This window comes from Vidua macroura, chromosome Z, assembly GCF_024509145.1.
Source record: "Vidua macroura isolate BioBank_ID:100142 chromosome Z, ASM2450914v1, whole genome shotgun sequence".
In the NCBI taxonomy this organism is placed as follows: Eukaryota; Metazoa; Chordata; class Aves; order Passeriformes; family Viduidae; genus Vidua; species Vidua macroura.
In genome coordinates, this window is record NC_071611.1 from 45,884,041 (window position 1) to 45,909,153 (window position 25,113).

General features: G+C 45.8%; 1 protein-coding gene across 5 annotated transcripts in view; it reads right to left on the reverse strand.

Annotated features, from left to right (window-relative positions):
• Positions 1-2,514: 2,514 nt before the first annotated feature.
• Positions 2,515-25,113, reverse strand: part of SLC49A3 (solute carrier family 49 member 3) — a 29,345-nt gene continuing 6,746 nt past the window's right edge. The window contains exons 2-10 of one of the 5 annotated variants that reach the window (XM_054002960.1): positions 23,173-23,334; positions 22,090-22,309; positions 16,941-17,017; positions 16,686-16,823; positions 16,008-16,124; positions 14,297-14,449; positions 12,301-12,458; positions 11,178-11,290; positions 2,724-2,803 (exon numbers count right to left, since the gene is read on the reverse strand). In XM_054002960.1, the coding sequence (XP_053858935.1) occupies positions 2,793-2,803; positions 11,178-11,290; positions 12,301-12,458; positions 14,297-14,449; positions 16,008-16,124; positions 16,686-16,823; positions 16,941-17,017; positions 22,090-22,309; positions 23,173-23,334 (1,149 nt within the window). In that variant the 3' untranslated portion in view covers positions 2,724-2,792. Of the gene's footprint in view, positions 2,804-7,695; positions 9,771-11,177; positions 11,291-12,300; positions 12,459-14,296; positions 14,450-16,007; positions 16,125-16,685; positions 16,824-16,940; positions 17,018-22,089; positions 22,310-23,172; positions 23,335-25,113 lie in introns of those variants that run through there. The other 4 variants (XM_054002959.1, XM_054002957.1, XM_054002962.1 and 1 more) reach the window with 4 other exon arrangements.

Here is a 25,113-nt window from a genome sequence, read left to right on the forward strand (position 1 = left end):
AGTATGTAGCTCAGTGCTCAGTAAGCTATGAGTACCATGTAGCAGATGCCACCTCTTTAGCATTGCTGCCTGTGGTCCTGAGTGGCTGCTAGTCATGGAGAGAATGGTGTTAAGGCACAAAAGCACTTTGAGGAGAGAGGTTAAAGAAAGTTTGTCTTATGTCTTCTGATTTTCCTCCATTGTGCCTGGCTTCTTTTATGCTAATGCGTGAGACAAGAGGACTCTTGCAGAATGCAACTGGACCCAAAAGTGACCAATCCTGACCTCCTAAAGATACTCTGCAGTTTCATACCTGACAGTGGAACACATGCAATTAGATATCTTCCACAGAACATGTGGCATGGTGTGCTTTTCTGTTACAAGTTTGCAATGGTTTGTTCCGTTATTGCTATGCAGATGGTTTGTCCCTGAGTCGTATTCTCCCACCTCTGTTGTCCATCTTCCCAAAGACCTGCCCTTTGTTCCAGGCCTTTCCATGCCCATCATGGTAAACCCTGCCCTCTTCCCTTGTCCATCACTGTTGCCCCACCTTTGCTCCTAGAACCTTCCATGTCACTTGTATATCCCCTGAGAACTCATTGGTGTATTCAAACTGTTCTCCTCTCCTGTTACTCCCTATTCGTCTAGGCACTGTATTCCCCGCCTTGTACTCCTCCCCTGGCTCCCTGCAATTGGTTGAAGTCCGTACCCTCCCCTGGTTACCTCCCCATTTTACACTGTACTCTGTTGTTCTTGGTTCTTTGCCTCTGACTCCTCTTGAGAATAAACCTCTTGTGAACTCATGCAAGGGAGCCCTCCCATTTCTTTATTTTGATCCTCGATGCCTTTTAAGATCAGTAACTGTAGAGAGCAGCTCAGCTGTTTTGGGTGCCAAGCAGCCCTTCTCATACCGCTACTCAGACCCACCTCAGGGTGGATAGGGAAAGGCCACTCTTGGCGCAGTCCAGGAGAGGGCTAGCCTGGGAATATCTCCAACGGAACCACGTCAGCTGGCGCCCAACGTGTGGCCCTCCCCCTTTTGTGGGACCTTATCAAATAGGCTGTCCCCTGGACCAGCGTGGTCGGGGCTGTGAAGCCTTATGGATTATCAGCACCCCGTGTGAGCATGCTGCCTTTTGGTCAGTGGTGCTCCCAGGGCAGGAAGAGACAACTCTCCTCCAGGCACCCAGGAGGACCTCTTCCCAGATCAAGGACCTTCTTCATGGTTTTTCTTTCTAGGGGTTGTTGGTGTGGTGAGTACTCTGGCAGCTGGAGTGGACCCGGCCAGGGGCTCAAGTGTAGGGTGGGTGCACTCCCAAGGGAGGGGAGGCATGGCGCACAGTATTAGCACTCCACCCCTGGTGATTCCCTGGGCCCTTTTTTACTTTCAGTTTTCCCCTATTTAACTCCGAGAAAGGGTGGAATTAGTGCTGTGTCGGCAGTATGGGTGCTCGGCTGTCGGCACAGCAGAGGGAGGTTTACTTCCAAGTTGAGGGAACCCTGGTGGGAGGGGGAATGATGTTTTCTAAAGATTCATTAAGGAAGTTTTTTTGATGGCTGTTTTTCCACTTCCCGAAAGTTACCCCTGAGGAGGTTAAGAAAGTTGCATTTTGGAATGCCGTGGGCACAAAGCTCTCCATTTTGACAACAGAGGACAATCCCTCAGTGGATATAGATTTTTTTCTTTGTTCAAATTGATGCAATTGTGAAAGACCAGGAAGGAAAAGTAGGAAAACAATCTTCCCAGTTATCCCCAATTCATCCAAAAACCCCTCGTCCCTCACCCCCTTCTCCCAATCCCTCTTGCCTTACACGGGGTGGGCTGGGGGGAGCAACCCGCCGAGACGCACAGAGTTGCCCCCATCTCCCTGGCTCTCTGCAACCTCCTCAGTACCTTGGCCCCGACAGTGATGGCCACACTTTCGGGGATCTTACCCTAGCACCTCAGACCTCTCCTATTTTCCCAGTTCAAAATCCCAAAAGTTGTCCCGAAGACGGTTTTCTCTCCATCCCTAAAGAAAAGGCACAAGATGGCGGATGCCAGGTGGCATGGCCCCCCACTTATGCTTCTTCTCCCCATAATCCCTTTCTCCCTGTCCCCTCCCAATTATCTGATCCCTTCCTGTCCCCCAACTCTTCCCATTCCTTGAGTGCCTCCCCTTCCTTTGAATAAATTGATTTGGCTCCTCCCATGCTCCACCTATCACTCCTCCCTCCATCATGTCACCTTTAATTCCTTACTCCTCTATTAACTCTGCCCTAGTCTCCACCCCTCATCCCCTCAGGTCAGCCCACCCTCTTCTGGATTCCCACACAACTCCTTCCAGTTCTCATGATGTCATGGGAACCGGAAGTGAGGTGTCTGGGAACCCAGAAGAGAAAGATCTATTCTTTGCCACACCAGTCATCTACAATAGTAGGGGAGGGCATCCCAAATGGGAGCCTTTCTCCTAGTAGAACATTAAGGAACTCTGCAGAGCACAAAAGGAATTTGGCCACAAAAGTGAATACTTTAGGAGCCTTTTAACAGCAACGTTTTCATCCAATGTCCTGGTCCCTAGTGATTTGAAAAGACTTTTCTTGTGTGCTCTCTCCATCAGAGTACAAATGGTGGTAATGGACTTGAAAGAGATTACTTGGGGACCTCCTTCCAAGGCTTCTGCAGGTTCCTGAGTGTGCCACCGATGCCAATGGCAGTGACATCTCTTTAGACCACATAGCCGATGAGGATGACTGGGTGCAGGCTCACAAGCAGGTGGGGGGACTTCCAAAGTCAGTGTTGAAGCAAGTCCAAGAAACAGCTAAAAAGCTTTTCAAATCATGCCTAGAAAAGAACCCATGCAAGGTTATATTTCCCTGAGGCAATCACCATCTGAGCCTTTTCTACATTTTGTAGACTGGGTCTGTGCAGTGGTGGAGAGGAGAGTGGAGAACCTTGAGGTGCAAGAAGAAATCATCTTAGAGGTGGCGATGAGTAACACCAACAGTATCTGCCAAAAGATCATCTTGGGTCTCCCTTCAACACCACTGCCGACCCTGGACCTTCTTATCGAGGACTGCACTGAAAAGGCAGTACTGAGACAAGGCGACCAACCTAGGAGACTCGGGCCAAGAAAAAAAATCGCAACACCAGCTACTGTCCCCTTGTTGGCGGTGCCAACAAAAAAGAAATGTTTTCATTGCAAACAGGAGGGACACATGATGTTTCAGTGCCCCTTTCTGGGGAAAGCACCACCAGCCGTAAGGGGAGGGGAAGGAGGAGGAGAGACACAGGCAAAAAACTAGATAAAGAGCACGGACCTGCCCCGCATGTTGAAATAAATGGGGCGGACTGCGATGAGGTTGCAACAGAGGATGCTTTCCCAGAACCCTCTGGGTTCATTACTACCAAAAGTAAAAGAGAGCCTTTTTGATTTGAATTCACCCATTCCATGACTTTTACTTCACAGGACTGGCATGAAATAAAGGTTGATCTTGGACATGCCTTAAACTTACACTGGACTGACTGTAGGTACCTTGTTGGGACCTTGGGGACACCAAGTACACTCCCGTAGAGATTGAGATCACTCTATCTCACTCATCTGACCCAGAATGAATCATTCTCCTGGCACGCTGTGTCCATCCCCTGCCCCTTCCTACCTAAAGGCCAGGTCATCACTCAGGGCATTCCTTGTTGTCCCTGGCCAGATTTGTGTCTATGAGGACTTGTCATGGTTTGACACTGGCCAAGTGTCAGGCACCCATGAAAGCTGCTGCCTCACCCTCCTCTGATATAGCTAGGCAGAGGACAGAAATGACTTCACGAGTTAAGGATCAGGAGAAAACACTTCAAGACCAAAACAGGCTTGGCTTAGAGATACAAAGTGAAATTTATTACTAAAAAAATCAGAGGATAATGGGAAGTAAGATAAGCCCTTAAAAACACCTTTTCTTCGCCCAGCTGCTCCCTCCTGCCCACTGAAGGCACAGGGAGATAGGGCATGCATTTTTGGTCAGTTCATCACCTGAGGTTTTCTTCTGTTGCTCACGGAGAGGAACTCTTCCCCTGTGAGACCATGGGGTCCCATCCCATGGAACACAGTTCTCTGTGAACTTCTCCAGCATGGCTCCAAATCTCACAAGCAGCAGTCCTCCCAAAGCTGCTGCAATGCAAGTCCCTCCCATGGGCAAACAGTCCTCCCAAAACTGCTGTGGGGTGGGTCACACTTCCATAGGGTGCAGTCCTCCAAGGACAGGCTGCTCCAGCCTGGCAGCAAGGGCCCCCTCTCTCCACCAGGTCTCCCACAGAATCACAGCTCCTCCAGGCATCCACCCACTCCTGGCAGTGGCACCTGCCCCATGGGCTGCGGGTGGATCTCCCGTGGATCCCCATGGGCTGCAGGGGCAGAGCTGCTGCACCATTGTCTCACTGCAGCCTGCAGGGGAGTCTCAGCTCCGGTGCTTGGAGCAGCTCCTCCCCCTCCTTCTTCACTGACCTTGGTGCCTCACATGTTCTCACCTCCTCCTCTTCTCTGGCTGGAATTAAAACTGTGCTCCCACCATTGTTTTGGTTTCTTCTTAAAAATGTTATCATAGAGGCATTACCATCATCTCTAGCCTTGGCCAGTGGCATATTCATCTCCAGAGCCATCAGGGATTGGCTCTGCTGGACACAGTGGAAGTTTCCAGCAGTTTTTCACAGACGCCACCTCTGTGGTCTCCTCTGCGACCAAAAACCAGGCCAAAAACTAGCTTTCCTTACTTGATTCCTGGCAGTTTGGACAATCTCTCTGCACTTTTCCAAGGCTACCTATGCTTACCTCCATCCTCTGTGTGTTTCCTTGTTGTGTTTGAGTTTGTCCAGGGGTTCCTGGCATCTGTGTAGGCCTCCTGGTGTTTTTTGCCTGACTTCCTCCTTGCTGGGGTGTACTGCTGCCGAGCTTGAAGGAGGTGATCCTTGAATTATCAACCAGCTTTCTTGGGCTTCTCTTCCGTCCAGGACTTTATCCCTAAACACCCCTGAAGAAGCCAAGATCTGCTGTTCTGAGGTCTAGGGTAGTGAGCTTGCTGTGCGCCTTTGTCACTGCCCTGAAAATCTCAAACTCCACCATTTCATGATCACTGCAGCCCAGACTGTCCTGGGCTTTACATTCCCCACCAGCCTCTCCTTCTTGGTGAGAACAAGATCCTGCATAGCATGTCTCCTTCTTCTCTATCACTTGGAGAAGGAAATTATCATTGAGTTCCAGAAAGCCCCCAGATTGCTTATATACTGCTGTATTTTCCCTTGAACTGCTGTCAAGGTGGTTCAAGTCCCACCTGTGGACCTGGCTTGTGAATGTGAGCCTGCTCCTATCTGTATATAGAGGGACTCATCTGCTCAATGCTCCTAGTCAGGCAGCCTGTAGTGGGCTTCTGCTATAATGTCACCTGTCACCTGTCCCTGCCCTGCCTTTAATCCAGATCCATGGGCTCTCAGTTGGCTCCTCATCCATCCCAGGGCAGAACTCGATCCACTTCAGCATGTTCTTGGCACAGAGAGCAACACTCTTTCCTCGTCTCTCCTGCCTGTTTTTTCAAAAGAGTCTGTTACCTCTCATTTCAACACTTGAGTCATAGGAGCCATCCCACCATATCTCTGTGGTGCCTGTTAGCCCATCTCTAACTCCTCTTGTTCATTCCCTGTGATGTGTGTGTTGTTGGCACAAAGGCATTTAAATTCAGTCCCTGATGAAGCTGACTTACTGGCTGGAGTGTCAGGAATTCCTTCATGAATTTTCATGTATTCTCCTCCTGACCTGCTCCAAGCTCTGGGCATCTCTTGCTGACTTGCCATCAGACTGGAAGGACCAAGAGGGACTGAGGTTCCCATCTCCTGACATCTTGAATTTAAAGCCCTCTTCACCTGCCTGGCAAGCCTATGGCTTTGGAAGATGTTCTTCCACTTCTCTGACAGATGGACCCCATGAGCCCTCAGTACAGCCAGTTTGTCAAGGTGAGTCATGTGGTCCAAGAAGCCAAAACTGTGACTGTGGTACCAGCCTGTAACCATTTGTTGATTTACCAGACCTGACTGGCCTTTTTAAACACCTTCCCTTTGAGGGGGGAATTAATGAAACAGCAGTGTGTAATAGTCAGTAGACGGTACAAGGCTCAGCAGCCTATCAGTGATATCCCTGTTATGACTCCCCAGTAAGCAGCACCTCTCTAGAGAGTGTGTTAGGTCTCTCAGTACCTCTGAACCTCTCAGAAGTCACCTACTGCTACCACCCGTTGCCTTTTCTTAGTTGCACTGGCTGTGATGTGGGGCCAGATGGGGCTGCCTTACTCAGCTTCAGTGCCTCTCCTGATGTGACAGGTCTTTCCTCTTCAGTACACAGGGAAACACAATGGTTATGCAAGGGCACTTCAGGCTTCAGGGAAGTCTCTTCCCCCTGTGGTCCTTGCCATTGCAAGCTTCCATTCTTCTGCATTATTAACTCCTCCCTTCTGTATGTGCTAGTGAGGGAGTTTTTCTGGCTGTTTGGTCGTCAGCTTATGGGGCCACTGCAGGCTGAGCTTGGGACTAGCTATCTAACACCTTCTCAGTCTCCCTGATGTTATGAAGCCTTCTCACTGCCTTCTGCAGCTCAGCCACCTGCTGCAAGAGGTGCACCACCTGAGCACATGTTCTGCATGCAGGTCTGCTGCCTGTCCATGCCCCAGGAGAAACGTGTCTCTTCCTGCAATCTGAGATCTGTCCTATCTATCCTGGTGGTGTCTGCTGTCACCACCCAGACAGAACTGCTGTAGGGAGAAGCTGCACTGCAGACCTCAGACTGCAGCCACAGCAAGATTGTATATCTCTGCCTGTTTCAGAGGGCTTCTCTCTGATCCACTGCTGTGATGGGACCAGTGACATGACTGTCCCATTGCCTCTCCTTTGACTTCACAAAAACAGAAGGGCTCTAGTGAGACCCAACCACAGCCAGGATGGTTCACCTTTGCAGGAGGCTTTCTGCAGTTTTCCAGTGACACCTACAGACCTAATTGTAGAGGTTTCTGCTGGGGTCATGGAAGGCCACTCCTTTGGCAGGGAAAGGACACAGGTCCCGAGCATACCTAGCCCATGCCTTAACATCAAAATCCCTCTGTTCTGCTAAGATTTCAGCTTCACATTTTCCATAGGTTTTCCAAGGAAAGGCACATCTATAAGTGAGCTGTGAGACAGATCAGTTATACAGTCTTGAAGAGAAGAGTACACAGCAGAAAGTCTCCTTCAGCTGTGGCAGTAATTACAGACTAGCATGGACACTCGAGCCTCTTTTGTTATAAATACAAAATATGAAGTTAGCTGAGCCAGCAGGAGGAGCTGATGCTGCAAAGCAGGTACCTGCATGAGCTGTCTGGCCTCACTGCTTGGCAGTGCCATCACACCTTTTGTGTCAGGCTGTCAGGGTATGGCAAACCATAGAGTGAGGGAGCAACTACTCATTAGGAATCCAAAAAGAGCCTCACACACCTCTATGTCTCATGCATTAGCAGACAGAAAAGTCTCCCCTTTTTATAATCTCTTTTATGTGCTTGGATGAAGATAATAGTGTCTCAGCTGGCGCAAGACAAACTCTCTCACCGGGGCAACAGCAGGTTTTGGAGACAGTTGCTAGCAGTATTTCTTTACTCCTTTAACCTATCCTTCAAAATAGAGCTAACCATAGTTTAACCTACAGCCAGTTTCACATGGTCATTTTAAGAATCTGAGATTAATCTGAGATTATATTTCATACATTGTCAGTGTAAGCACATCTAGCAAATATAGGGGCCTTTGCTTTGTGCTGCACAGCAGATCCAACACACTCTTGCATCTATAAAATACTTTTTAAAAGTTGATACAGCAAAAAGAGGTTAATCCTTTCTTAAACCACCCTTTATTAAAAAAAAACATAAACATTTGTAAATATATAAAGTTATAAAGTATCAAGTGCTTCTTGCTTCCCAATACAGTAGAATTCAGAAGTGGCAGGTAAATTTGGCATTAATCTGTTTGGTGTGTTAGTTCCAGGGCTCCAGAACTGACCACCTGGTTTTGCAAAAGAGAGCTCATTCCTCTGACAAGTTTAAACAATATTGTTTCACTTTGGTTTCAGACTTCTTTCCTGCTCCTTTTGACAAACATCAGTACTTACTAGTGAGAGCACAGCTGGAGCTGTAGGAACAAGCAGGCTCCTTAGAAGGATGCAAACGTGTTTTTAAAAGTGAGAGCCTTCCAGTTGCTAATGGGGAAGAGAATTCAGGCACTGAGAGAGCTCCTTTTATAGTGTTCCTCAGGTACAGTGTATTCTTAGTATTGGGATTGTCTTCTAGCTGGACTGGATGAAGTTAGTCTCATGTTCAGTCTGCAACAAGGTCTCTTAATCAGCAAGTACTCAGATTCCCTTGAAGTACATATAACATGAAGCATCACATAATCCCAACTATCTAATTTTTTTTTTTTTTTTTTACCACATAAGTATTATAAAGTAAGAATTTCTCAAGGAGTACACCCAGACCTGAACTCAAAGCAGGATATTACAATGTGGAGGTACTGTAAAATGAAAAATCCAGTCGTAACCACGGAAATTGTCAGTGTAACTGAACTCCAAATGGGATCTTTTATGTCACTTCCCATCTCATTTAACACTAAAGAACAGATGTCAGTTGCAGAGAGAACAGGTGTTTTCTGATGTTGTTTCTTACTTGGTCTCATCCCCAAACCCCCTGTTACCTGCAGAAATTTATGACAAGTCCCTGCACTAAAGTGTCACCTTTGCCAGTTCTTCTGCCAGCTTCCACCATGCCAAGCACTACAGTGTCATTCCCTAAGGAGTGATGCTGTATAGGAGAGCATCACATTAGTGATCACACAAATACTAAACCAGCAAGTTTGTCTTCTTGTGGAAACCTTAAACCACTAAAATTGCAAGAGAGGTGAAGAAACAGAATCCCAAGTAAAACAAACTAATCCTGAATGTCTCAGCATTTAGCAGGGAAGCAGAGAGGTGAGAAATGCTGTTCTATTTAACTTCTGCTGCTTACTGTTACTTTCTTTTATAGGCAGCACTAGAGGCAAGGCTTTTCTTTTCTTGTAGAAGAAAAAGTGACTTGTTGTAACAGACTTGTATTACGGATCACATACTTACATATCCCCATTGGAATGGAATGATGCTCTAGATTCTACTGCCCTTTAGCTAAAAGGCACAATTAGCTCCAACGTGAGTGGAAGAGTTGTTATGCTGTACCACAGTCCTTAAATAGAAGTTTTCCACTGCATTTGTGGTAGGCACAGCTTCCATCTTTCTGAAATTTTCACCTTTGTTCCACGTACATAAAAATTTAAAAATGGCTGAAATACGATGCTACCCTCCACTGTGACATTTCTTTAGCTTGAATCCAGTCAGCTAAAAATGTTAGTTGCGTGCATAGTTGTCCATTGCCACTTTGACCTTCCTGGCAGGACAGCCTTTCTTAACAGCCCAGATCCCCAAATAAACAAGACTGAGAGATGCACAGCAAAGGTGCTATTTGCTCTAGTCCTCGCTTGTTGTGCAACATGACACAGATATCCCAGTGTACCAGCTCAGGATTAGTCCATGCCCACTAGCCTGAGTCCTGGCCCTTGGCATCCCCTTTTTGGCCTGCTTAGGATTCAGGAACGTGTGCTGTCGCTGCATCTTCTGCCTTGACCAAATCAGCACTGCTTGTCTCAGCATGGAGCCGCTTGTAGTCAGTGTGGAAGAAGATGACATAGAAACAAGCCATACCGCTGCAGAGGCCAGCCAGCACCAGTACCGGAGCTGTGAGAGAGATACACTTTTAGGCAGTGAAACCAAAACTCCCCATGGGTGCAGAAATATACAGGTCAACTCCCCAAAATGACACAGTCTGTCTGACCTCCTCCCAACAGATACCCCTGAGGACAGGGTGCAGGCCACAGTGAGACATTACCAGTTTGGTAACAGATAAATCTTGTTTTACCTAACACTGGCATAGGAAGAGTATTTAGGTGAAATGTGGAAGGCTTCCAGAACACTTTGCCCTGCATGACCCCCCAGGGTGGAGGTCTTACATCAGAGCAGGCATTGTACTTGTAGGAGTGTGTGTCCCTCTGTAAGTGTACGCATTTGTGTCTTGGGGGGTAGTGAAAAACATTACAAAAAAGATTGAATCAAATCAGTTGAGCGCCACAAAGGAACAGGTCCTCACAGGTAGTGCTTCTTGTAATATCATCTGAGAGCAAAGTGTAGAAAAATACATTGCATGAACTTTAATTAATGACAAATTTGTGTTTAAAGAATCTTTTCTGAAGGGAAAGAAAAAGTATCTCTAAAAGACTATGCAACAAAGCCTGGAAGTAGTTCTAATTTCACCACTGTCCCAAATGAATATCTTCATCCCCTTCTCCACAAAAGGAATATGAATGGATACCTAATCCCAAGATCCAGCTCTGATCTGATTAAATGGCAAATTGCAGGCTTTCAGAGATGAAGCAGTCAAATTGCTTTTTGGGGACAGTTATTATGAAGCCTTGATCCCTTACAGCTAGTAGACCTTATTCTGGGGAGTTTCTGCTCAGCCAAGCAGGATATATTTAATAGGTGATGGTCAGCCTTTGCTTATGGTGTCCCTAAGTGTCAGTATTACATAAACATGAACCAGCTGAGATATCTAGACTAGGGTTTAGCCTGCACTGAAAACACTTATGTGCTCCTGTTGATCTCAGTTGCTGTCTCTTCTGACCAGCTAAGAAAGGAAGGGAAATCTGGAGTAAGTAAGGACAAAGCTATACGAGTATGTTACAAATACAGGCAGCTGTGTGTGCAGAATAAAGGAATGTAGCTTTCAGTCAAAGCACTTGTAACCTCTGATATGATAACCTGCCCTGGTTATGCTACATGGACAGTGTCTTCCCCTCAGAACAGCTGCTTTCTAGCTTTATGAAACTCAAGTCTCTGCAAGAGAAGTTTTAACCCAGAGCCAGCAGTGGCATTCACAGCACCTTAGAGTTCTTTCTATTTCAATCTTGCAGGATTGGTTTAGCAGGAGCAGCAAGGAGTGCACCATCAGATTCAGAAAGGGGGTTAGAAGATATGCTACAATAGGAATCAGACTTGCAGGGTTCTTCACACTGAGACCTGGAGGAGAGTGCGGAGTACATGGGGTGCAACAGAGTGTCCAGCATCATTTCCCAAGGACATACTTACTTGTCCAGTCCAGGGCTCCATCCTGGTCAAGGGCACAGGTGGAAAATGGATCCTCAGAAATATGGACAGTGAGAGCTTGTAGAAGAATCATTAAAATCACACCCTCAATCTGGCTGTGGGGAGAAGCCAACATGCAGTTATGTTACCTGCCTGAGGTACCAGAGCTGCAGACAGGGCCACCTTCCCCAGCTAGAAGAGAATGATGCCTCTTTCTGCAGCATTGTTCTTCTAGCAGAGAAAGCTACTGCTGGATTCCCTTGGCACAGGCATTTGGTTAACTGATTCTGTCCCACAGGGTGTCCAGGTCAACTCCAGACACAGGGCCAGTGCGGTAGGATCACTATATACTCCCTCTGAAGGCAAGCAGGTGTTGGACTACACCCGTTAAAAACCTGAGGCATATTCACTGGGCAGAGACTTGGAAACACTTCTTGCTGCAGGACTGAGGATACACAAAAGGCTATGGCTTCAGCTTCCTCCTCATTCACAGCTGGCTGGCAGCAGTCACTAAGTCCACAACCAGTGAGAGAGAACAGCCTTCAAACACTGATGCCCCTCACTGATGTTTCTTGCTGCTGCACCTCCACCTGACACAAACACATGGCATCAGACCACTGGTGTCACTGCTTAGAGCTCCAGCAAGTCATTCCTGCTGAAGTCCAGAGCCAGCCCTAGGCAGGTAAATTGGTAACTGGAAGGACAGTCACTGTCCCTCATTAACTTCTGAGCCCCATCTCCCTCAGCAGAGAACCAGGAACTTACTTGTCCCTGTGCTGTTGTGGGAATGGGTGCCTCTCTCAGGCATGCAGTCCCCATCTACTTCAAAGGCAAGAGGTGCTGGGCATGGTTAAATCATACTTTGTGCCAACCAAGGGAGACCTTCATCTTCCTTACTGCTTTTCTTGCACCTCTTCCACATAATCCTCCCTGTTCTAAAATATTTAGCTCTTCAGCTCTATGGCTCAGCCAGCCAGGTCCCCTTTCAGGGGCATGTGCACAGACACCAGAAAGACATTCAGCAGGACGGCAAGCATTGATGTCTATATCTGCACCCACACTCCTGTGTGTGTGTGAGTGTTGGAACGCAAGCTCATCTGTCAATTGGATTTAACTGCCTGCTTACCTTGCAACAAAAATCAGGCCTGTAGATGTGCCCTCTCCTACGGGATAGGAGCACTCCACAGCCAGCTCCATGGCAATGGGGTAGATGGCAAAACCAAAGAAACCGAAGAGCGAGCTGGTGATGGCCAGCATGATGGCCTGATGTCTGAACCGAGAAGTCTGCAGGCAAAAAAAAAAAAAAAACAATACCAAAGTCTCAATGTCAGCACTGTTGTGCAGAAAGTCTCTGAACCTTTAACCTGCAGGAAGTCTCAGGGGGTGACTCACCAGTATATTCCCTACCTTTTCCTTAAATCAATTTTTTACTTTCAGCCCTCTAGAGTCAACAAAAGGCTACAAAATGGAGAGCTATCTGTTGAATTTAAGTAAGGAGAGGATCAGCAGAATTATCTGAAAAGCACTGGTGTGGTTGTAATACAGTAAATTCACTGGTCAGTAACTTAACAGTAGTATGTTCAACATCTCTCTAGGGCTAAGTGAAACACACACCTTTGTCCCAAAGCAAAATAACATTTTGGAAATTATGTTTGCATTAGGTTATTTGTGAGAATTCTGGGTTGCTGCAGCTCAATGATAGGGAAAATCAGTCAGAAACACGTTTGTAACACTAGGATTTTAACATCAAAAGACCCAAACAAAAAAGCAAACAAAAAACCACCTGAAATATTTACAAAACCTGGAGATTAGTTTAGTGCCTAGAACAGCCTTGTCCCTAACTCTGGAGGAAAGAGCATGACCTTGTCCACCCAATGCTTTGAGCGTGACTTTGAGCATGACTTTGCAGCCATGCTGCTGGTACCTCCTTCCTTGACCATATAATAAATTCCCACAAAGGAACACGAGGTGTCTGTCCTGGCATGGCAGCAAACCTGGCCCAGCTAAACTGGTTAAGTCAAGGAAAATTCTATGTGTCTGGAATCTGAGTTCAAAGCACAAAGGGATCAAACAGATTTGAATGGGTGTTTTTTGTTCTACTTCTTTGAACTAACAGTTCATCTGTATGGGATGAAGGTGAGAAGGGAAGGGCAGGAAGAATAGGTTTGCTTATTGCTCCTAACATAGCCTCTTACCTACTCAGTGCTTCACCTGAGTCCAGGCAAGCTGGCTTGTATTCATGTCATCCTCAAAACAAATGCCAGAATATGAAAAGGGAAAATGCAAGGTCTGCTTTAGGCACCTTGTCCTACACTGACAAAAGGATTGCATTTATCTGTCTGTTCCAAATGGAGCTACCATCTCTGTGGCCTTGGCCCCAAGGAAGGTATAATCACCCTGTAAACAAAGTCTGGACTTTTCATCACACAAGAGAAATGCACAGCATAAGGCTGCTGGGAAGGCAGAAACCTGCACCATTCTGGGTCCTCTGTGGTGCTGTGTGCTGTGATCAGATTCCAGCTGTGTGATGGCTCCCATTGGCAATGGCTGTGCTCAAGTGCAGTACTTGTAACCTGGCCCCATGGGTGTAAAGTCTCCTGTCTCCAGAGGTGCACTCCTCTTCTGGCTGAATCCAAGCGTTCTCCTCTTCTTTCTCTCTCGTCCCCCTCAAGGAACCACTTCAGAACTAGAATACAACTAGGTCCTTTCCACTAATGTTACAACCTTAACACTCACGACTGTTAAAGGCAGGAGTTGGAAAAACATTACATTCTTGTTCATTTTTGTGATATAAATACTTACAATTCCCTTTCTTTTTTTGTTTGAAAGAATGGTCTCAGGAGTCTGTAAGCAAACATGGTGATCCAGTATATGGATTTATCTTTATCCTATTTATCTTTATCCCAAATCAGTCTGTCTCAGGCTCCACAGTGACTGTCAAATCCTCAGTAAAGGGTTTTTCTTTAAAATAAGAAATTCCTAGCCCAAAGAGATGATCCCAAAGCGTAACACAGGGCTTAATAAACACTATGACATCAAATGACCTTGGTTTGAGTTGATGATTTATCAGATGGCAACAGAAATAAGCCCATGGGAATGGCACAATGCAAGGGAGAACTCACCACTGCGAACATGATGCTGGCAAGTGCACTCAGACAGAAACTGATCTTGGTGGACTCTATGAACTTCCTTGTCCGGTCGACATACATGCCTAGCAGGAAAGCACCCAACAAACCACAGACCGTGAACAGTGCACCATTCAGGCCAGCAAAATCCTGGAGAGCAGAAGAATAAGTAATGAGAAACTAGAGCAGTTAGGAAAGAGGTTTTAATGTCACTGACCCATCTGCCAGCTACCAGTGGTTCACTTACTGAGGTAGGAAAAGCTTCCTTGCCTATTGCAGTAGCTGAGGCCTTCAGAGGGCTCTGAGTAGCAAATGACAGAGACCAGGTGCTTTTACAAGTGTGTGGGGACTGCAGGGTGACAGCACTCCCAAAGGATGACAAGTACACCTGTCAAGGGAGGCTGTATGCAGAGCCATAGCAGATCCCTGGCATTAAATATTCCAGCCTGGAGCCACTGAGTTTTTCCAGGAACAGTCAGGTGCTTTCTCCACACTGGTGGCGACAGGCCCAACTGCCTTGGTACCTGCTGATGATTTTAATTACCCTCCTGGCCCTTTTCTTACCAGGAGCCTGCACTGGCACACCAAAGCATGTTAAGGAGACACTGGCTGTGTCGAAGTCTAATTAGAGAGGCAGTGAGCAGTGGCTAGGATAGGGTACATGCTCTGTTGCCTCCAGTGATTGCCCTTTGCTTGTAGCATTTCTTCAGTTCCATAAGAATTCAAAGAATTCAAATGCAGACAGCAATCCTGAAAGCAGGATTTTCTTAACAAACTTGGAAAAACATTTTCAGGACCCTCAGGGGCACTGGAAGGAAAGGGTGTATGGAATAGCTTCTCTGGGCTAAAGGGCCAGGACAAGCCAGTCACAGAGAGACAAAATCAGGATGCACAGAAAGCAAGGCTGCAAAGTTTAAGAGGCTTCCAGTTAAAAGCCAATGGAGTGTGCAAAATGTGACCTGGCTATGGAGACCTGAGCCAGATATCAGATCTGGGAGCTGAAGAGGGGGTGGACAGGGACCAGACATACTAATGTGCATATGTAACAGCTGGAGAGGTGTTTTAAGAGGAGCCTCAACGCAATACAAACACCAGAACTGAAGTGCAGCCTGCTGAAACACCTGAACTGGGGGGTGGGGGTGGGGGGAGGGTTCGTAATAAGCAGGCGGGAGAGAGCAGCAGGAACCAGCTGAACTGGTGCTCAACTGTAAAAGCAGCACATGCTGGTGTCATGAGAAGGATGAAGAAACAGCTGTCACAGTACCACTGGCCTCTTCTGCTGCCCTGGCTTCTTGTACATCTGTGCAAAGAGGAAAAGGTGCTTGCATCAGCTGGTGTTCAGGTTCACTCTAGGGCCTGCCTGAGCCCCATTCTACTCTGGAGTAGATGATAGAAAGCTGCCTAGAGAGCAGTGCTCTGGAGTGGCTTAGAAAAATCACAATATTCTTTTTTCCTAAAAAAATTTTTGTTTGCAAGTGGGAGCCTGGCCACGGGCAGTAATGAAAATGCAGGTCATCTATTATACTAAGAGTCTGACTGTGTTCTGGACTAATCTGCTGCTTAATCTATATTAGATAACATGAGCATGTAAAATATGAGACTGCAACATATTCAATTGTCTTCATTTTGCTCTGAGTCCTTTATGAGGGAATATCAATCTGATTGTATTATAGACAATGTGGACAATGGGGAGAAAAAGAAGACTCACGTTTGAATACCCCTTTTCACAAAGGATCTGTTCTAGCAGAGCTGAAAAGCAGGTGAACATCCCAATTCCTCCTCCAAAACACACTGCCAGGATGATATATGGTTTGTTTCTCAGGAGCTAAAAAATAAATTAATGTAAATAAGTGGAGGAAGAAAAAGGCCTGTCTGTGACAGCAGACTTGAGGGTCAGTGGCTCTAACTCCTCAGTTGAAATTGCTGACAAGGTAATACCACGATCACTGATGAAGGTGCGGCTTTGTCCTGGCAGTTCAGCCAGAGGACAAGTTATAATGGGGACCATGTTAGGGAGGAAAGAACTCTTCAGTGCTCAAATTCTTCTTTTGCTTTGCTATGTGCTATCCTAACTGTTACCACATCTGTTCAGAAGATTCAGGTTGTGCGCTCCTCTTGGATAAGCCCAAGTCTGCCTGTTTGAGCTGTCTGAATGGCTGCCAGCCCACAGCTGAATGGTCAGATAGCATCTCTCGCAGCTTTGCTGTGAGCAGCTTCCACTCCCTGAGGAAGGAAGGAATACTGATCTCCTTCAAGGGACTTCGATGGCAGGTTTAGAGGAGTGGCATTCAGAGTCTGCTTTGTAAGCAGATTGTTCAGCATATCTCCACCTTGCAGGGCTGCATCCCTCACTCAAGCATGGCAGTCCCTATGCTGCAACACTTACCATTTTAAGCCCTGTGAAGAATGGCTGTGAGTTGGAGTTGGTGGCACTGGCTGATGGAGGCGTTGGTGGGACCTTCTCGTGAATCCCCAGAGTTGCCAGAGCACAGGCTGTTACTGCTGGTACAGCATAAATACCCAGCTACGCAACAGAAGGAGAAAACAAGTTACCAGTCTTTCCAGCCCCACCACCTCCAAACAAATGAATCAGCTGGACCCAAATCAGCCCAGCTGACTGATTAAAGCAGTTTTCATTTACCATCAATGGAATGTGCTTTCCTTCAGGAACTAGTGCAGGGGACAACACGTTTGCTATAAGAAGGCCCAAGGGATTGGCTGGAAGGAAATAGAAGAGGAACATTTTTTTCATGCAAGCAGTCAGAATCATGTATATACCCCTACTGCCTGCCAGCATCACAGCTGCAGTGTGCAGCACTATAATGAACAAGGCATATATAGGGAGAACCAGGAGGGGAACATTTGGAGAAGTTGACTGTGACACATCTGTTGTCTCACCCCCATGAAATCCATTCTATAAAACCATCTCCCTTCAATTCCTAACTTCTGTAAACTTTTTCAGCTATGGCCTATGATGTCCTCACTCTCACAAGTAAATGTGAGTAAATGTCAAGTAAATGTCAAGCTGAAGGGACAAAATTAAGATGGGTGAATCCATGTCATCTGTCATGGTGTTACATAGCAGGAGTTACAGAGGTGTTTTTCTTTCTGTATTCCCCTATGCTATTAGGCATGTATACATTGTGTAGAGGATTCCTCTGCTCAAGGGTGAACAGCCACAGCTCTCTTAGCCTCTGCTGCCATGACAGATGCTCCTTTCCCTTAACTGTCTTAGTGGCTTCTTAACTGCACTTACATTAATACATCCATGTCCTTCTTATATATAGGAATCTACAACCAGACACAGCTCTTTAAATCTGGACAGGCAACCTCCCTCAAGCTGCTGGCAATGCTCTTTATGAGGGTCACCAGGATGCCATTACTTTTCTTTGTCAAAAGGCCATGAAGAGAAAAGTGACACTAGGTCATTCCTGAGACCTTTCAAGCCTTTATACTTCCTTTGCAAAGGCCAGGCAGGTGTACAAGTTTATCTCTGCTACCAAGTACAAAAATTACAAGGCAGCAGAGAATTGTGCAGATTTTGTACAGGAGGAGACAGTTGCATTATTATGGGGCTGGAGCTGAGGAGTGTGTGAAGCAGCACTCCTGGGACTCACCTTGGGAACATCCAAAATTGCAGACAACAATTTTTTAATGTTAAGGCAACATTCTGCAAATAGTCAAACAAGTAAAGCTGCTTTGCTCCTAGTGTGCAGGGATAGGGTTAAGAAAGCAAAAGCCAGCCTGGTGAGTCTGATGAAGGGCAATGAGAAAGGCACCCTTAAGTACTTTAGCAGCAAAAGTTAGAGAAATGTGAGCCTGTTGCTGAATGGCACAGGAGACTCAGTGATAAAGGACACAGAAAACATCAACATATTCGATGCTGCCTTCACCTCTTCTATGATTGGTAAGACTGACCTTCAGATCTGGGACCAGAGGCAGAGTTTGAAGCAATGAAGATTTATCCTCAATGGAGAAAGACTAGGTTGGAGAACATGAAATAAGCCAGACACACACAAATCCATGAGACTGATAGGATGCATCAATGCTGAAGCAACAGAGTGTTTCTGTTGCAAGACCATTTCTGGATACCTTTAAAAGGCCATAGCAACTCCAAGAGGTTCCTGAGGACTGGAAGAGAGCACACCAACTTGACCATAAGCCAGCAACACAGCCTTCTGATAAAGAAAGCAACCACAATCCTGGGCTCAGTATTAGGTAGTGTTGTCAGTGGTCTTTACTCTCTAGTCAGCACTAGCAAGTCCACATCTGGAGAACTGTGAGCAGTTCACAGGTTCCCAGTGCGAGACAGACATGAATTTACCAGTCCAGAAAAGGGAAAATATGATTAGAGGACTGGAGTTTCTGTCATGTGAGGATCCACTAAAAGAGATGGGACTGATCAGCCTGGACAAGCTGCTGGAAAGCAGTTTTGCAGAGAAGGACGTGGGGTCCTGATAGATTGCAAGTTGACTATAAGCCAGCAATGAATCCTTGCAGAAAGGTGTTCAACAACATACTGGGCTGTATCAGAAAGAGCAGGTGGAAGATCATGATACTCTTCCTCTGCTAAGCCGTGGTGAGAAACATACAGAGTGCCAAGTCCAGTGCTGGATTCCTTGATACAAGGTACCAAGTTAGTGGAGCAAGTCCAGTCAAGGACCAAAGACATAATTAAAGGTCTGGAACATCTCTCATATCTAAGGAGGCTGGGACAGCTGGGACTGGTTAGCCTGGAGAAAAGAACATTGATCAGCAATTATAAAGATGGAACCAGACTTTTCTCAGTGGTGTACAAAGTGTAACACAGGAAACTCTACCTGAATATAAACTTATTTACTGTTCAGTAAAGAAGTAAAGTGCTGTTCAGCACTGAAACAAGATGCTCAGATAAGCTGCTACACCTCCATCCATTGAGATAATCAAAACCTGACTCAACATAAACCTGGGCAACCTGGTCTAGGCAACCATGGTTGAGCAGGGGGTTGGACAAGATGATCCTAAGCGGTGCCTTCCACCCCTGTCTGTTCTATAATGATGCTGAAGCATCATTAATAACCCTATAGCAAACAACTGTAGCATTTCTACTCTGTGCTTGGGAAAGTACTAGCTTATGATGCTGGTGAAATATTACCTGCTTCTAATTACATAGAAACAATTAAACAGCAATTTCCAAGGAGGTGGATTACATCTTCTCTGTTGGGGTAAAATGCAACTAGACATTGTAGGGGACTGCCTATAAACTAGTCAGCTGTTTCCATGAACTATCAACATGGAAGCAGTTCCAGAAATGTAGATGAGGCTTAGAATGGTATAGGTGAGCATTGGGCTAAATTTGAAAGGACTGAGACCATGTGAGTAATTACATGGTTTCAGTTGCCTTTTTTTTCCTGAGAAGAGCTATTACATAGCCTAGATTATGAATGGAAAGGAGGTCACTGAGTAAATCAACTATACATCATTATCAAGGGGTCCTGGAGGACTAGCTTGCAGTACTCTGCAGTGGGGCTGTATGTTTTGTGGTCAGTGACCCTGATGCATTGTAACTCTTCAGGGAGAAGAAAATGACATATCAACAGACCTCAGTAAATGAAGACTCCTATGGATGAGGCAGAGGTCACTTCAGTGGACTCAGACAACTCTTCCTCCTTCTGACACAGAAGAATTTCTTGTGATCTTCACAGGGGATGAGTTCTTGGCCCTGCACTGCTTCTCTCTGAGTAAGTCTCTACAAGTGATGGGTAGAACAAACACTTGAGCTGAGTCATTAATCATTATGACAGCTGAGTCATAATAATTTCAGCTGCTCAGCAGGATCCTGGGTGCAAGGTGCATATTTATCACAAAAGCCCAGGGAGGCTTACCCATAGGCATTAACAGTAGGAGGCTGCAGAGCCAGTTTCTCTATGCAGCACTCATACTGACAGTGCTGGAATGCTGACTGCTGCTCAGCATTAATTACACAGGAAGTGGGCACTGATAAATGGGAGCAAGATGACACAAAAAGCTCACATCAGCAACAGGAAGAATGGAGACAAGTGGGAAGAAGCAAAGGGAAATTTGGCTATAAAGTGGCTGGGTGGGAGCCATTCAGTCTTTCAAGACAAAGAAGAGAAGAGCTGATTCTGTCCATAACTACCTGACAGGTGCAACAAGACTGAATACATGAATACAAATAAAGAGCATCAAGATTTGACATTTGCCATGAGCTAATTAACCACTGGATTAAACAACTGGGGCTGCAGTAGATGCTCCTTCCAGACAGTATTTAAATCTTCTGGAGATTAAATCCTGATATTGTACAGCAGACATTACGGATGAAACCAGGTATTATTAATGGAAGCCTTCCATAGAGCAACATGCAGGTGTTGTAGCAGACAACAATCACATCCCATTCAGCCTGCACTCTGACATCCCAACATGCCAGACACTGCATAGCTTCAGGTCTTGGGATTCCACTGTTCCTTGCTCTTCAGGCTTGTTCTTTGTCATAATTAGATTCATTTGGTTCTGTAAAGACTGAGGATGCTGTGTGAACAAAATGCTCTTTAGCTTCTGTGGCTGTTCGCTCACTTAAAAGAGCCTTTTGTTTGCAGTCCTTCAGGGCAGTGAAGCACTGAGTGCCCAGTGGTCCTTGATAATGCTTGTATCATGCCATACTGACAACAGAGCTCCTTCTTCAGCAGCGAAGGTGAAGGTCTGTCTCAGCACTGGAAACCCAGGTGAGTCACCATATCCACCCTATTCTAGGAAAAGCAGTGCAAAAATAATTTATTCATTCTGACACCAGGGATCCATTCTTGCTAAATAACAGTGCCCATGCTCTAGTCTAACAGCATCATTGGAAAAGCTGCATAGGAGTGCTCTTCTTTTCCCATGCCTAACCCTTCCTTGCAGCTTCAAGGCAATGGGGAAGCAAGGCAGCTGCTGGCTGTTTCAAGGGAAGAACAGATGGGGCTGCCACACACATGCAGGCACTGTGAGACTTCACAGCTGGAGCCAGTGAACCAGCCCAGTTTCTGGAGCAGCTTTCAAGTCCTTGGAGAAAAGAAGAAAATTCTTTGGCTGCTGGGTAAAATGTTACATGAAGAGAGGAAACAGGTCTATCAAGTGCAGTATCCTGTCTCTGTCTGTGCCCAAAGGAGCCAAGAGAGGAATGTGATTAGATCAAGCTTATCTGGTGCCTCTCCTCCAGTTTCCCAGATTCCAGGCACTTAGCAAGGCAAGTGTGCTTTTGCATGGATAGTCCCGCCATTTAGCATCCCCAGCATGTTTGTCCAGACAGACAAGTATATTTTGTTTGTGTGTGCATACATACCAATTAGGAATACGTGCTCAGCCTTCCTACTGGATGAACGGGTGGGCAAAACTGCCACAGCAGCCTCACCTCACCTCTATCCAGTTACAGAACTTGGCAACTGTGACCATTGGCACTACAATGCTATTTAAGACACCTTCCTAAGAAACTGCAAAATTAAGGCCACTAAACACTTAGTAGCATTAAGGGCTGTTGTCAACCTATATGATATTTAGGCAAAGATGACAACCTGGTCCTGGAAGAGAGGAAATTAGGAATCTGGGTGACTTATACTGAGCACTGCAATTGGATGTGGCTTATATCCACTTCTTGTTCACCTGTGTTGCTGCACATGACTACAAGACTCCTGGGTGGAGCTGTATTTGCAAGTGCAAAAGGCTGAAGTACAAAGGACTTCCTCTGCCTCTGAAAGGCAAACAAATTGCTAGCAAGTTCTGTGAGGCAGCAATGTTACTTTGCAGCTATCACTTACACATTGATGCAATCATATTTGCTGTTGCTCTCTGGTGGTCTGGGAACCATACTGCTGCCAGCTTTGTTGGTGAAAAGATGATAAGAGGCTGTGCTAATGCAGAGAAGCATTGTCCAACAAACAGGTACCAGTAACTCTGGGAACCCAAGCTCAGGAACTTCAGAACACTGAACATCCGGGTGATGCTACCAACCATGTTCAGCCATGCACTCAGGACCACCTGCAGTGAGCAGAAACAAACAGGGTTTGTGTGCTGAAGCCTGAAGGGCAGAACTTAATACACTAGATTAGCATGAGCAAGGTCTCAAATGCACTACAGGAGACACTGGGTGTTAGTAATCACTGCCTGCAGACCATCCCCACCCCTTTGGGCCACTGCAAGATGCTCTGATCCTACCCGCCTCCTTAGGGAGTGTCTTGAGGTGACAGGGAGCAAGGTGGCTGTCCCAGCCCCATATAAGAAGCACATTGATGAGAAATCTGAAGTTCACTAATTACACCTTGTTATCAAGTTTGTTTGTGCCATCACCCATATTTTGCTATGACAATCCAAAGATAATGGCAATGAATCATCCAGCTTATGGATCCTGCAAATGTTCTTCTATTCTATTAGCATGCTAGTGTTTCAGTGTGGCATTCCACAACACAATTCTGGAATTGTGTACAGATCACAAGCTGGCTTAGCAGAGGCCAAGCTCTAACCTGACAGGGGTCTCTTGCTTGCACTCTGTCCTGCTATTCCTTAAACTGGCCCAGAGACAGTGCTAAGACTTTTCCACAGCAAATCTGACCCAATTACAAAAAGCTCTTCACTGAGTCAGCTCACAGTATCTGTCCCTATCAGTTAGCTAAGACAATGAAAACTAAAGCTGGAAAAGGCAAGCATGCAACTTTATTCTGACTTTTCCCACTGCTCTCTCCACCATCGCCACAGAGATGATCTTACTGAACTAGGATAGAGCTTTCAATGTGCTAATTCTCTGCAGCATTTGGCAAGATGTAAACCATGTATGTTACTGCTTTGTGCTTCTACTGCTACTTCCAGGATAAACTTCCTCGGGGAAGCAGAACACTTCAACTCACAGCACAGCGGAGACCCACGCTGTCAAGGACCCATGTTGCCACCAGACCAAATGGGATCGAGATGAGGAGGTACACCATTGAGAGCCAGTTGACTGCCTCCAGGGAAATGTGGAAGTAAGCAGCTGTCTTATCAGCCACAGGAGCAAACGTCAGCCACAGCTGCTGAACAAAGATCAAAAATGGGTAAGCATGAACACCCCTAACAGAAGAGTAATTCAGCATCCCCTCAAAACTAAGTTGTGAGGAGGCTTGCTGTCTTAGTCTCTCCTTGAAATTGTGATGTTAAGGCTAGTAATAAAAGTTCAAACCCTCAGTGTCTGCAGTTACCTGGCCCAGAGCACCCCATACATTTCACTGCCTCATCTCCAATCCCCTAGTCTTGATTCTGGAGGCTGGCAAAAGTAGAAGTCAGTACCTTTTTTTGTTCCCATGTTGGACAGGTTGGCCCTGATGCATTTACCTGATGGACTCATTCTATGCTAGCATAAACAAAATAGAATATGCCACCTCCTCTCTGCAGCTAAAATCCCCTTAAACTTGGACTGGTATTTTCAGTTCCATTTGTAATACCAGGATGTGGCCTTGTAAGAACAACTTTACTATGTGTCAGCCAAGAGATACATTATTCCCTGCCTTCCTAGACAGGCACTCAACAGATGGAAAATTACCTAGAAATTGAATTATTTAATGTACTAGAACATGTAATAGGGAGGTACACACAGAAGAGGTACTTCAACAACTATCCACATTTTTCTTCCAGTGCCGTATCTGAATACAGCTCCCTAGACTTTGTTTTAGACACTGATTTCATGGTTCCTGTCTCCTTCTGGTTTCTTATGGGAATGACAAGAACAGCTTGATCCTAAAATCAGGTTCTAAGATCACATCCACAAGAAAGAAAATGAGGTACTACAAGTTAGAGGATGTTTCTGTAGATTCTTTGCCAAGATGCATCCTGGTGCTTTTCAAAAAGACTGGTCTAACCTGTCAAATGGCCTAACCATTCAATAATGTCAATTACAGGCTACCTCACTGTTAGAAGATGATCTTGCTGCTGCTGAATACTCAAGGTTATAAAGTTTGCAGAAATGTGAACAAAAACTTTAGTTATAGCTTTCTACAAAAGAACTCCACCCACAGTCTCTTTCCAGGTACACCCCTCTGTCATCACAAGCTTCCTCTTCACAGTCTGCATCCTGCAGCCAGCATCAGATGTGGTGTTTATGTGTAACTGAAAAAGGCTTGGATAATCTCAGAGGAACATGTGGTCCTACAAACTGTTTCCTGTTATTTCCAGTGTTCCTGGTTTTTTTTTTTCTTACATGATAGGGACCATAAAAACTACCACATTAGACAGGAGCAGAAGGGAGATGGGCTTTTTTCCTCCCTAGAGTCACCGTGTGACAATAGCTACATGCAAATGATTCTTTAGCTAGGCTTTTCACCTAGCAGGGATGCAATGAGTAAATGGTAGTAACAGAGAAGTTTTGAATATATTCTCAGCAACCTTGCAAGGACTCCTAGCATCAGCCCTTTCTTATTTTTCGAAAGGAGCTGCCATGCTGTACCTTCTGTATTCAATTCAAAGCTCACATCAGCATGCTCGGCTCAGATACACTTATGTGACATCATTCAAAGGTCTGGTAGGGGATGGATTTGTTTACTCAGCTTCTACAGCCTGGTGAAGGAAGATGCTAGGTGCTTAAGGAAACGGTACTCTTAGACAACAAGGAGAGGAATCCAGGCCACTTTCCAGACTTCCATCAGACTGGCATGGGAGTTTAATTGTTTAATACTAATGTAACTGTTTAGATGTTACAAGCATTACTAAGGCGTGAGCATTAGTTTGCTTATGGGATGCTAAACTGCTGCCTAAGAAATCCCAGCTGTGTATTTCAAAAAATAGCACTTCTGAGTTCCTCAATGCTTTCTACATAGGGG